This window comes from Eptatretus burgeri, chromosome 9 (genome assembly GCF_056783735.1).
Source record: "Eptatretus burgeri isolate ZD-2024b chromosome 9, Ebu_testis_v1, whole genome shotgun sequence".
In the NCBI taxonomy this organism is placed as follows: Eukaryota; Metazoa; Chordata; class Myxini; order Myxiniformes; family Myxinidae; genus Eptatretus; species Eptatretus burgeri.
In genome coordinates, this window is record NC_140969.1 from 71,830,663 (window position 1) to 71,842,708 (window position 12,046).

At 46.7% G+C, this 12,046-nt stretch overlaps 1 protein-coding gene across 8 annotated transcripts in view; it reads right to left on the minus strand.

Annotated features, from left to right (window-relative positions):
- LOC147020337 (nuclear receptor coactivator 1-like) overlaps window positions 1-12,046 on the minus strand; it is a 99,419-nt gene that overhangs the window by 57,324 nt on the left and 30,049 nt on the right. For all 8 annotated transcript variants that reach the window (XM_085895641.1, XM_085895646.1, XM_085895648.1 and 5 more), the window contains 3 exons: window positions 7,646-7,740; window positions 7,215-7,392; window positions 6,460-6,669 (listed from right to left, as the gene is read on the minus strand). In XM_085895641.1, the coding sequence (XP_085751767.1) occupies window positions 6,460-6,669; window positions 7,215-7,392; window positions 7,646-7,740 (483 nt within the window). The remainder of the gene's footprint in view (window positions 1-6,459; window positions 6,670-7,214; window positions 7,393-7,645; window positions 7,741-12,046) is intronic.

Genomic DNA, 12,046 nt, shown 5'->3' on the forward strand with positions numbered 1-12,046 from the left:
GCCTCGAGGGCCCCAAAAGGATATCTACAGTCTCTGCAAAGATGACTGCATCATCTGTGAAATCAAGGTCAGAGATCTTGACATTCCAAAATTATGCACCGCAAGTTGATCTCTCCGATATCCTCCCTAGAATCCAGTCCGTACAAGGGATGAAAAGTGTGGGGGCCAGAACACACCTCTCATGAACTCCAGTAACAACTAGAAATAAGTCAGAGATGGTACCAACACATCTCGCAGCACTCTCAATACCAGAGTATACAATAGTTCAGACATCAGATTGATCAGGTTTTAGTAGCCCCCCACGAAGACCAAAAATCCTCCAGAGGGCATCCCGATTCACTGAATCGAATGCTTTGCAGAGATCAACATAGGCTGCAAGCAGCCCCTGCCAAAACTTTCATCTGTGTTCAGTGAGGACCCAAAGAGCAAGGATAGGGTCAATCATTGAGCCCTTTATTGTGAAGCCTGGCTGTTCTGGATGCTGGTGCTCAAGCAGATGGTGGCGAACCCTATCAAGAATTATCCAAGCAAAGACCTTGCCCAGCACTGAGAGTAGCATCAAAACTTAGTCGTTGCTGCAGTCTTGGCGATCACCCTTCCCTTTCCAGAGAGGGACAAGGCCCCTCTTTCAGTCAGTTGGGATGACGCCTGTTTTCCAGGCAGAGCACAGAACTGTGTGCAACGACACGGGTATAGCAGTTCCACGAGCCTGAAGAAGTTTAGCATGGATGCCACGGATCCTAGGAGTTTTACCCCATTTCAACCGGTTCACCGTAGCCTGTCTTTCCACATATGAAGGTAGATCACAGGTGAGGGTCAGCAACAGGGATAGTAACACCCTTGACATCCAACTCGCCAGCTGGAGGATCAGCTTGGCACAGCCGCTCAAAGTTCCCGGCCCAGCGGGCCTTCACTTCAGACTCCTCTGTCAAGAGCGCACCAACCTCCACTCTAACTGCAGTACACCGAGGGATGGGCTTGGAGGAATGCAATGCGTGAATTCCCCACATGAGATTCAATTGACCACAGGTGATGCTCTACCCCCTCACAGATTCCTCGCACATAGGCCTCCTTTTCCACCCTCAGTGCACCACAGTTTTACACCTCAGCTCTCTGAACAGTTCAGCTCTGCCATTCAGCCTGACCCTGCGACTCTGGTCAATGGTATCCAGTGTCCCTTTAGAGACAAAATTCTTCTTTGCCCAACGGTGAGTTCCAACACATCTACCAGCAACATGAAGGACGGTGGTTTGAAGGCACTCCAAAACTCTTCATGATTCCCCAAAATACCCAGATCCCCAAATCTCCACTCAGTCTGTTCGCAAACTCCTCAGCTATCCTCTCATCCTTGAGCTTGCCAACATCCAGCCGAGGCTGGGATGGTACCATTCTCCAGGATTTACGCTGCAACGGCAGAGTCACTACAACAAGCCTGTGGTTGGTATTGAGAAACTGAGCATTCTTGTACACCCTGCAGTTTTGGACCATTCTCCAGCGACCATCAACGAGCACATGGTCAATCTCATTTGCCACACCACTAGCGTTGGAATTACAAGTCCGGCTATGAGCTTGTGGGCACTGAAACCATGTCCCAACCACCCCAAGTCCAGGACTTCTTGCAAAATTAAGGAACTTAGTGCTATTCTGGTTCACAGTGCCAGAAGCACGGGACCAACACACATTTCATAATCATCCCTTTCAGTTCCAATCGATGCACTGAAATCACCCAAGACTAGAAGAGTATCTCACCTGGGGCACTGATCAATCACACATTCGAGCGTGGCATCGAATGTGTCCTTCATGGTGAGATCACTCACCTCAGTCTGAGCATATACCTGAGACCAGAGAAATGCCACCCAAGGAGTGACAAATCCTTCGTCTCATAATACGCTCATTGACCGGTGTTACCTCAATTACCTTTGGAATCAGCTTATTGGACACAGCTCCAGCAACTCCTTGGGCATGATAACCAACAGAGCGACCAGACCAATAGTAGGTGTGACCACCCACCATGATCTCACCGCAATACAGTCTCCAAACCTCAGAGAGTGCTGCGATACCGATGTTCAAATGCTTGAGCTCAGATGACAACAGAGACAGGTGGTCATCCTCTCTTCGAGATGGGACATTCCAGGCACGCACCCAAAGGGACCGCCTCGGGTTAACGCAAGGAGACCACCCTCTGCACCACCCTGACACCTCAGCACCACCCTGACACACAATATTGCAATCTGACCCGGGAATGTTACCGCGTGGTTTTCCTCTTATCATCAAAGAGTGGGGTCCCGAAGGCTTTGCCCCAATCCCATTATCCGGTGAGCTGCCCTGTGGAGGGCAGCTCCATTGGAGGTACGCCCACTGAGTGGGTTTTTTTAGATTTCTTTGTGGTACGTTTTGCGGAGTGAAGGGTTTTACGGTGGCTTTAGTGCAAATCCTGCTCCAACCTCCTAATAAATAGTAACCCAACTACAGGAGAACTTCCACAAACACAGTTGGGCACGAGATATGGATGGCCGTTGGCTCAGAAGGTGCTCCTCCACCCTTTGACAGGTTTTGTTCTTCATCCTGCTGGGTGTCCATATCATACACCTTCCTCACCAAGAAACTTAGTGGGGGAGACGGTTTAGTTGCCGCCAACCCGACCATGGAACAGGTTAGCACAGGTTTACATGGTACCTGCAGCAAGTCACAGATCTAGTCTGACCTGACCTGACACTAATCTGAACTGACCTGGCATAATTAATGGCCTTATTTAATTACATCCTTCACGATGCTCGGCCACCTTCACTCTGGGATCTTAAGGCGTTTCCTGGGTAACCTCAACGGGGTCTGAAGCCCCCACATTTTTTGGCCTGCTCAATCATGCTTTGACTTGGAAAAGGCTGCAGCGAATTCTTCACGATAAAGGTTTTTTTTTCACTTTCCTCACTCATTACACCAGAAACGTCCCGGGTGAGCATCTAGGTGGACTAGTGTTACATTAGCCCTCATCCAGTCATCAGACCACAGCAAGACCGTAAGCAACAAGGATGGGTCACAGGAAGGGTGATCCAGGGGCTTGGTTCAGGTCCCGAATGTGCATTATGGATCATGGAGGAGACCATGGGTAGCGGAAAAAGTCCACTCCTATCCTACATACAAACAACGATTGACGCAGGCTCGGGGCTGGGGTGCCAGCTCGATGCATGTACTCTACATGTTAAATGAAGAGCTCCGAGCTCTGCCGGGGCTGGCAAGCATCTGAGCCAGTTTTTGGTCCTGGAGCCTGGCAGGGCATGGCTAATGCCACTGTGGCCCAACAGAGGAGTGGGTTTAGGCCACAAAATGTCGCAATCAGGTCCTCGCTCCATTCTTAGCCCGGGACTTATAAACGGGAGCAGCACGGAGCCATTGACAGAGCTTCTTCAAGGTAGAGCATTGAGTGTGTGCAGCTGCCCTTCTTTGCTCCTTTCATTTATTTTCACCACAGACTGATCGAGAGCATGCGAGTGGGACTCACTGCCTTGCCATCAACGTGCCACCACCCCTGTGGAGCCAGACGGGTTCGCCAACCTACCGCATTTGGCGAATCAGTGCGGAGCACAGTGCCAGGAGTCCCGGTGGACGAACAAGGAGATAACGCGCCATGTCACAAGATGGGAACGCTCATGCAGAGCATCACACAGAGGTACACGTTTTTACGTATACAGATATTTAGACGGTTAGGTTAGGGAATTTAATCCTAATTGCATCAAATCTGACTTTTACCAAGTTGCATGAAATTGAATTGCATTAAATCAGTAACCCAAAACTTCGAAGTGAAAAACAAATTTTACAAATTTCAGAAAATTAATTAAAAATACAAAATTTGAGTAGGCGTCTTGGTTGGATAGGTGTTAATTCTTGGCAGATGCACCTTGGACAGCAGTTACAGCTGTGAGTCTGTTGGGATAGGTCTCTACCAAATTTGCATACCTAGATTGGGCAATATCTGCCCAGTCTTGTGTACAAAACTGTTCAAGCTTGGTCAAGTTGCATGGGGAGCATTGTTGAGCAGCAATCTTAAAGTCATGCAGCAGATTTTCAATTGGATTTAGGTCGGGGGCTCTGGGCCACTCAAGGACATTTATCTTTTTTGTCTTAACCCACTCCAGAGTAGCTTTGGCTGTGTGCTTCGGGTCACTGTCAAGCTGAAAGGTGAACTTCCGTCCCAATTTCAGCTTTTTTGCAGATAGCAGCAGGTTTACCTCTCAGACTTTTCTGTATTTTACTCCATCCATTTTCTCTTCTATTCATGACAAGTACCCCAGTCCTTGCTGATGAGAAACATCACCATAACATGATGCTCCCACCGCCATGCCTCACAGTTGGGATGGTGTTCTTTGGTGATGTGCTGTGTTAGGTTTATGCCAAACGTAACGTTTTGCATTTAGGCCAAAAATTCCCATATTGGTTTCGTCAGACCACAAAACATTTTGCCAAATGGCTTCAGAATCTCCAGCGTGGTTTTCTGCATATCTCAAACAGGACTCAAGGTGGGGTTTTTTGAGTAATGGCTTCCTTCTTGCCACCCTACTATACAGGCCAGACTTGTGGAGTGCTTGGGATATTGTTGTGCCATGCACACAGTGACCAGTCTTTGCCATAAAGGCCTGTAGCTCTTTCAGAGTTGCCATTGGCATCTTGTTAGCCTCTCCGACGAGTCTCCTCCTTGCCTGTTCATCCATTTTAGAGGGACGGCCTGATCTAGGCAGGATGTTGGACTGTTGGTGGTACCATATGACTTCCACTTCTTAATGATTGTCTTGACTGTGCTCCAAGGGATGTTCAAGGCCTTTGAAATATTTTTATACCCATCCCCTGATCTGTGCCTTTCCACAACTTTATCCCAGAGGTGTTTTGAGAGGTCTCTGGTGCTCATGGTTGAGTCTTTCCTGTGAAATGCATTTCCCAGCAGAGGAAAGCAACAGGATCAGCTGATTTTATCCTGAAATGATCAGAATCACTGCAATTTAACACATTTAACACACAATTAATTTGGTGTGTAATTTTGAAGGTGATTGGTTACACCTGAGCTAATTTACAATTGCTATTATAAGGGGAGTGGACACTTATCCAACCAAGATATTCTAGTTTTGTATTTTTAATTAATTTTCTGAAATTTGTAGAATTTGTTTTTTCACTTGGAAGTTGTGGGCTGCGATGTGTAAATAAAAGTGAAAAAGTCTGATTCAATGCAATTTAATTCCAGGCTAGAAGGCAACAACAGGTGAAAATTTTGAAAGGGGGCAGTGACTTTCTATAGGCACTGTACATATTATATACATGCATGATATTTGTGTGTAAAACACGTGATGCGCAATTTGTTTCGCTGATAATGCTCGATGACCCTGGCTTTGCAAAGCTTTGGCCGACTCCACAACAAAAGCTCCTTAATTGTTCTCTGCACAGTCATTATGGACTACACACTGTTGGCCTGTACTGGAGTCGTTGAGCTATCAATGGGGTGTAGGAATAATAGAGGTGGGTCGGAGGCTAATTGTCCTTTATGTTTATCCTTTTGTGTTGCTTTGGGGGGTTTGAATCCATTCCTCCCTTTTTTTGGTAATTCGGATGCACCTTGGACGGCAGTTACAGCTGTGAGTGTTTTGGGATAGGTCTCCACCAACTTTGCATACCCAGATTGGCCAATATTTGCCTCTACCTAAATCGGGATAGGTCTCGACCAACTCCACGGGGTAATTCTTCAGCATGGCAAGTAACCCGCGTGGTTTTTCAAATTGCAACCCCCAACCCCAAACCGTGCCCCGTGCACAACACTTTGCTTTGCAAAAATAAATACCGGACTTGAGTCTTTAATACTCTCCATTATGGAAACTATTGCACTGTTCATTTATTATCTACGTCTGGTGACACTGTTTGCTCTGTCAGTGTGTGGTTGTTGAGTGGGCAGCAGCTGGTACACCCAGGTGAACGCATGCCATACGTGAACGTCCCATCTTTGACCAAGAAGGGAAACCACAAAGTGAGTAACAAGTGTGTTGAATTTCACGGTATGTAACCACATGGTTCATGAGACTGTGATCCCACATTCAAATCCAATATGCTGTACTAATTTGTCCATAGTTTTCTAATGTCCTTGTAATTAATGTAAAAGTAGAATGACGTCTCATAACGTTCTCGGCGTCGTGCTTGTGATCAAAGTATGGGTTCCTCCATGACCCTTAGATTGTTGTGAACAAGCAGATATCACTATCCCTGCCAGGTACAGCCTCATCCCAGAATCACTGTGGCTCATTTGGACGTTTCCATTTTGTCCTCCAGTTGGAAAAGAAAAGAAGGCTTCACCCATTATAGTAAAAACTGCTGTATTTATAGAGTTCAATCACAAGGTTCAAAACCTAAAACAGCTCGATCCCAGAAAGAGAAAATAATCCTTTAATGCAATGCTTTTACAGCCTCGTTATGGCATTTCCTTACCTTCTACCTTTTCTGGCAAGGCATCGGGCCTTGGCACGGCAAAGCACTGCATCATTATGTAGGCTTGAGGCTTCTCAGGCTTATGGACATCTCTGTTGTCATCCTCGTGTGGAGGGTTCAGCAACATTCGGCAAGTGAAGGAACGTTCACCGGGGCTGCTGTCTTGATGCTTCTGCTGCTGTACACTGCTGGGCCTCGACATGCTGTTCGCTGCTCACCCGTGTAGTGTGGAAAGGGGGATGGGTATTGGGGTAGAAGGGAGACAGGGGACCACAAAACAGCGAAAACATTCACATTTAAATGGCATTTTGTTCACAATAGACCTGTATAATTTATTTAATAGTTCCATGCAGGACAAGGTATGAAAGGAGAGCCAAGAGATAATTGAAGAACTTTAAATGAACAATTATTGCAATAATAAATAAATAAGCAACTGGGTTAATGTACTTAAATACAAGATATTTAGTTTGAAAAAAGGTCACAGATAAAGGACTCATTTGCATGGAACACTCCAACGACTAAACGTGCGAACAGTTGTGATTAACATATTCTCAGTGAAGACATATTCCCTTTTGACATTAACAATGTTGACATTGTAAATGAACATCGAACGACAACCTCCCCCCAACCCCAACTCTTTTTCCCAAATCTCCCCCCTCTCCCCAGTTAAACCTGTTTCATAATCAAATTAATCAAGCACGCACATGCAGTGGTAAGCCTTGACCCGAGTAAGACAGCAGGTGCAGATTTCTCACCAAGGGATTTCGGTAGAAGAATTCGCACAAACTTTGCGTGATCTCCAACGTGCAGAAGACTGTACACGCTACTGCCGAGAAGTTCCTTTTGCTCGTATCGCAGATATCTGCGCACGTTCTTCGAAACAAACACCATGACCCCTTCTTCATTCACCGCAAAAAAAAAGCCACCCAAAGCCTGCTTGCAGCACGATGGAAAAGGGGGGGGGGGAGATTGACAAAGGCCCAAAGTCCATAAGTCCAACAAAGTCCTCTCCAGACCAAAAGTTCCTTGATAGAAAAGCAGTTTTGAGAGCAGGCAATGGAAGGAGATCAGATATGACAAACTCTAAAACATAAGCTACTCAAGTAGGGTAATCCAGAGAGCTCAGAGTGGACCTCAGAGACATTGAGCAACTTCCATTAGATGGTGCTCGTTTGTAAATGCTCACATCGAGGAGCTGTCTCACGAGCACCTCACTGCATCCTCGCACCATCAGCAAGTCTTCACGTTCCCATGTCTTTTCCACTGGGGAACTGGATTTCTCTACAAAACGCAAACAGAGATATCTCCTCAAGCCATACCAATCACCACTCCACAAGGATGGTATGCAATGGGTTTAAAAAAAAAAACTGATACCAACACTGATCTTCAGGTCAACAAATAATTGGGTCGAGTTGGAAAAACACTGATACAAGGAATTTTTAATGTGAACAAAGACTCAGTCTTGACAGAAATAGATGAAAAGAACTCCACATAGGAAGGAGAGAAAAAGCACAGGAAACAATAAAGACATGCTGTTATAATATACTAGCAGGGGTACCCGGCTTTGTCCGGTACTGTTCTCATCCGTTTGGCATTTTGAAGAAATCAAACTTTGTTTATTTTCTATTTTTTGTGGGGGCCTAAAATGCTTCCCCGCACCCATTGAGTCATGGGTTCGAGAATCGTTTAATATCACCTTTTCACATAGCTACAAAGTCTTTGGCACAGAGTGATCAAAAAATTAAAAAGTGACAAACCCAACTTTGTTTTTCAAATATTGTTTTGCCTAAAACACTCCCTGGCACTCACTGATGAATCTCTGAAAGTTTGATGAAGATCCGTTTGGCCATCCCTGACAAAAATGGTGACAAACACAGACAGCCAGACAAACAGCCAGACAATCATCTCTCTTATAGTACAGACATACATACAGTGCCTTCAGAAAGTATTCACACCTCTCGACTTTTGTCACATTTTGTTGTGTTGCAGCCTGAATTTAAAATGGATTAGATTTAAAATTGTTGTCACCGATCTACACAAAAACCCCCATAATGACAAAGTCAAAACATCTCTTTAAAATTTTTTACAAATTAATTAAAAATGAAAGCTGAAATGTCTTGTCAATAAGTATTCAACCCCTTTGTTATGACACTCAAAATTGAGCTCAGATGCATCCTATTTCCTTTGATCATCCTTGACATGTCTCTACAACTTGATTGGAGTTCACCTGTGGCCAATTAAATTGATTGGACATGATTTATAAAGAAACAGAGCTTTATATACGCACCGTTGTCTATATATATATATATATATATATATATATATATATATATATATATATATATATATATATATATATATATATATATATATATATATATATATATATATATATATATATATATATATATATATATATATATATATATATTGTTACGGCTGTGGAAATTCGCAATACACCAGAAAGGACCTTAGATCAGTTATGACGATAAGTATATGGGTAGTTAGATTTCCCCACCGTTGTTTAGAGGGAATTTCCATGTTCACAGGGCTGCGATCCTTTGAGATAGCCGTTTTTCTTTTGCTGTCGTTATTTTGGACCAATCATCCCCCAACAACCAAATCGCCACCACCAACAACGCCCCAAACACTAACACCAAACCACCACCACCTTCGCCCCCTTCACCTCCACAACTCCACCCCACAAACATCGCCTCACCCCCACTCTCAAACGACGCCCGCCAACAACCAAATCGCCACCACCAACACCCTTCCCAAACCACCACATCAAACTCCCACCACCTTCGCCTTTCTACCGAACGTCGTGCCATGGGTTGTGAATGGGATCCTTTCGAAGAAGAAATCGGATCAGGAATCATTCACGCCCACTTTTCATCCATCCAATGGCTGAGCATCAGGTGGTGTAGCCCCGCCTCCAAACCCGCTGTGATCCACAAATTTACATATGCACTCCTCCCCCGGCCTATATAAGCGCGAGCACAACGCAGCACGCGGCAGTGTCGGTGAAGCAGTGTCGGTGGGGCAGAGTCGGTAGATGGAGCTCGAAGCAAACGGGGAAAGGCAGACGGAGGCCGATCGACAGAGCTCGGAGCTCAGGTCGAAGTTGAGGGGCGAGGAGGGCGAGTTGCTGAGTGGAGCAGGGACGCGGAGGAGGGCTCAGAGGCGAACCAGAGGACTGAGTGGGGACCGCCGCCGGAGAAGGGGCGTAGTGGAGGCCACAGCCAGGAGGAGTTCGCTGGAGCCAGTGCGGTCCAGAGCGTCAACTCGTTGGACGGAGTGTCAGCAATTCCCCACTCCCTTAGCGAGCTCCGCACTAAGAAAGCGCCGGTAACCACATCCGTTCCCCTCCCCAACCGTGGTGCCGATGGTGAAACACGTGCCTGCGCGGAGAATGCCGGAGAGAGCTCACCGGCCACGCCAGGGGCACGAAGCCAGGCACAGCTACGCTGACATTGTGGCTTGCCCACCATCGGGCCAAGAGGGCGCGGGTAAGACCCTTCGGTCTCGTGAACCTGGCCGCTCATCCAGGTTCCACGTACATTTGGTCCACGGACCTGTCTGCCACCCTTATCTGTGAGGGTGGCTTTTCTTTGCTTTTATGTAAATGCTTGTGGTGGCGCCGTCTTACAAGTAGAATTGTCTAAGTATGCGTGTGAAATAAAGACACTTTATTCGGTTGTAACTCTGCCTTTGCTTGATTTCACTGTGTACGTGCATGATTTACTGTATGGCTGTAAATACGTGCCTTGTCTGTGTGTGAAATAAATGTGCTTGTTGAACTGTTCCCCGTTTCGTTGCATCCTTTCCCTTGTTTGAAAGTTCCATCTTGCCTCACAGAAGGAATTGGTAGAAGGGTGTAAGCACACAGTAAATAGAATTACATCCGTCGGGGTCGGCGATAACACCGCTCGGTTATCACTGAAGCACGGAACGGACCGCTTCAGCGGTTCGTGTCCTAGGCCGGCCAGCGGCGAGGTACGATCGCCCGGTTAACTACTCGCGCAGGTACTTCGGTAGGTCGAGTTTGGCGAACAACCCTATCCTGCGCAGGTGGCCAATTGGCACGATTGTGGTGTGGTCGAAAGACCCACCCATGACTAGCTCCTGGCGGTAGTTCCAAGGAGGGTCACGACTGAATTGTCTGTTGCGGTGGGCGACACGGTCGCGATTTGAGGTCGCGATTTGAGTTACGTGGCCGATCGCACGCCGGGCGGACCGAAATTCGTAACAATATATATTTATATATATACATATATACATATATTGGGTGGTCGCTGGACTACCCTTAGTCTCAGGTTTTCTGTCTGTATGTCTGTAAAATAGCAAACTGTAAAAGCCCAGGCCTGGATGGAGTGCCATCTTATTGATATCGGGTTTCAGTTCTTCAATCTGTGGGAAGCTATTGGAAGGCAAATCCTTCCAACATGTTCATGTAAATTGTTGAGGTCATTGCACCTTCTGCAAAGAAAAATGCAAACATGCTGAGCTAAACATCGCAACAACTGGTATACTGCCTTGATGTCCTGAGCATGACAAACAGAGCTTAGATTAAAGTGCATTGAAGGTGTGCACAAAACTTTACGAGTTTCTGTATCATATAAAACAAAGGGTATCATTGTTTCATTTGTGGGTCTAAATATATTGTTACGAATTTACGCCTGCCCGGCGTGCGAGTGACCGCTTTAACAAATAACGGCCGTTCGCCCACCGAAGGGACAATTCAGTCGTGACTTTCTGGAACAACGCCAGAAACCAGTCATGGGTGGGTTCTTAATCCCACCACAGCCCAGTCCGTATTCTACCCGCGCACGACAGGGTCAATCGCTGAATATCGATATACCGAAGTATTCGCGCGGGTAAACTTACCGAGGGACCGTATCTCGGTGAAGGCCTGTTTGGGCACGAACCGCTTAGGCAGTTCATTCCATTCTGGGATAACCGAGCTGGTATTATCGCCGGACCCGATTCAATTATCGGTATTCAAAAACCAACTCGTACTCCGAAAAACAAGATGGCACTTCAATAGGGGAAAGAGGACAAGACGAACGGGTTAACAGTCACACAGGAACATTTATTATTCACACACGTACACAGTAATGCAATTGATGGGGAGGAAGGGGGAGGGAAGAAAAGGGAGAACACATGAGCAAGGAAAAACACTACAACCGACTATGGTTATTATGTACATTTACTTAACAACAGTTCTACTTGAAAGACTCGGCACCACAACATTCACTCAAAAGAAAAGCAAAGAAAAGACCCCCTCACAGACAAGGGAGTCAGACTGGGCCTGTGGGCCTTTATAACGTGGGGCTTTGGTGACCGAAAGGGCCCTACGAGACCGTTGCAGGTTCCCTGCACCCTCGTGGTGCCTTGCTGGGGCGAGTCGTGACGTCCCATCCCCATGGCAGCTAGCGCAGCCGCTGTTGTGCCCAGGCCTTGCCAAGCGGCAGGCGAGCTCTCTCCGGCTTTCCCCACATGCACGCGCAGGTTTGCGCGACACTGCAGTGCTGCGCCTCCAGCCTGCGTCTCCTTTGCGACGCCCGGACCTCCACCGACCGACCGC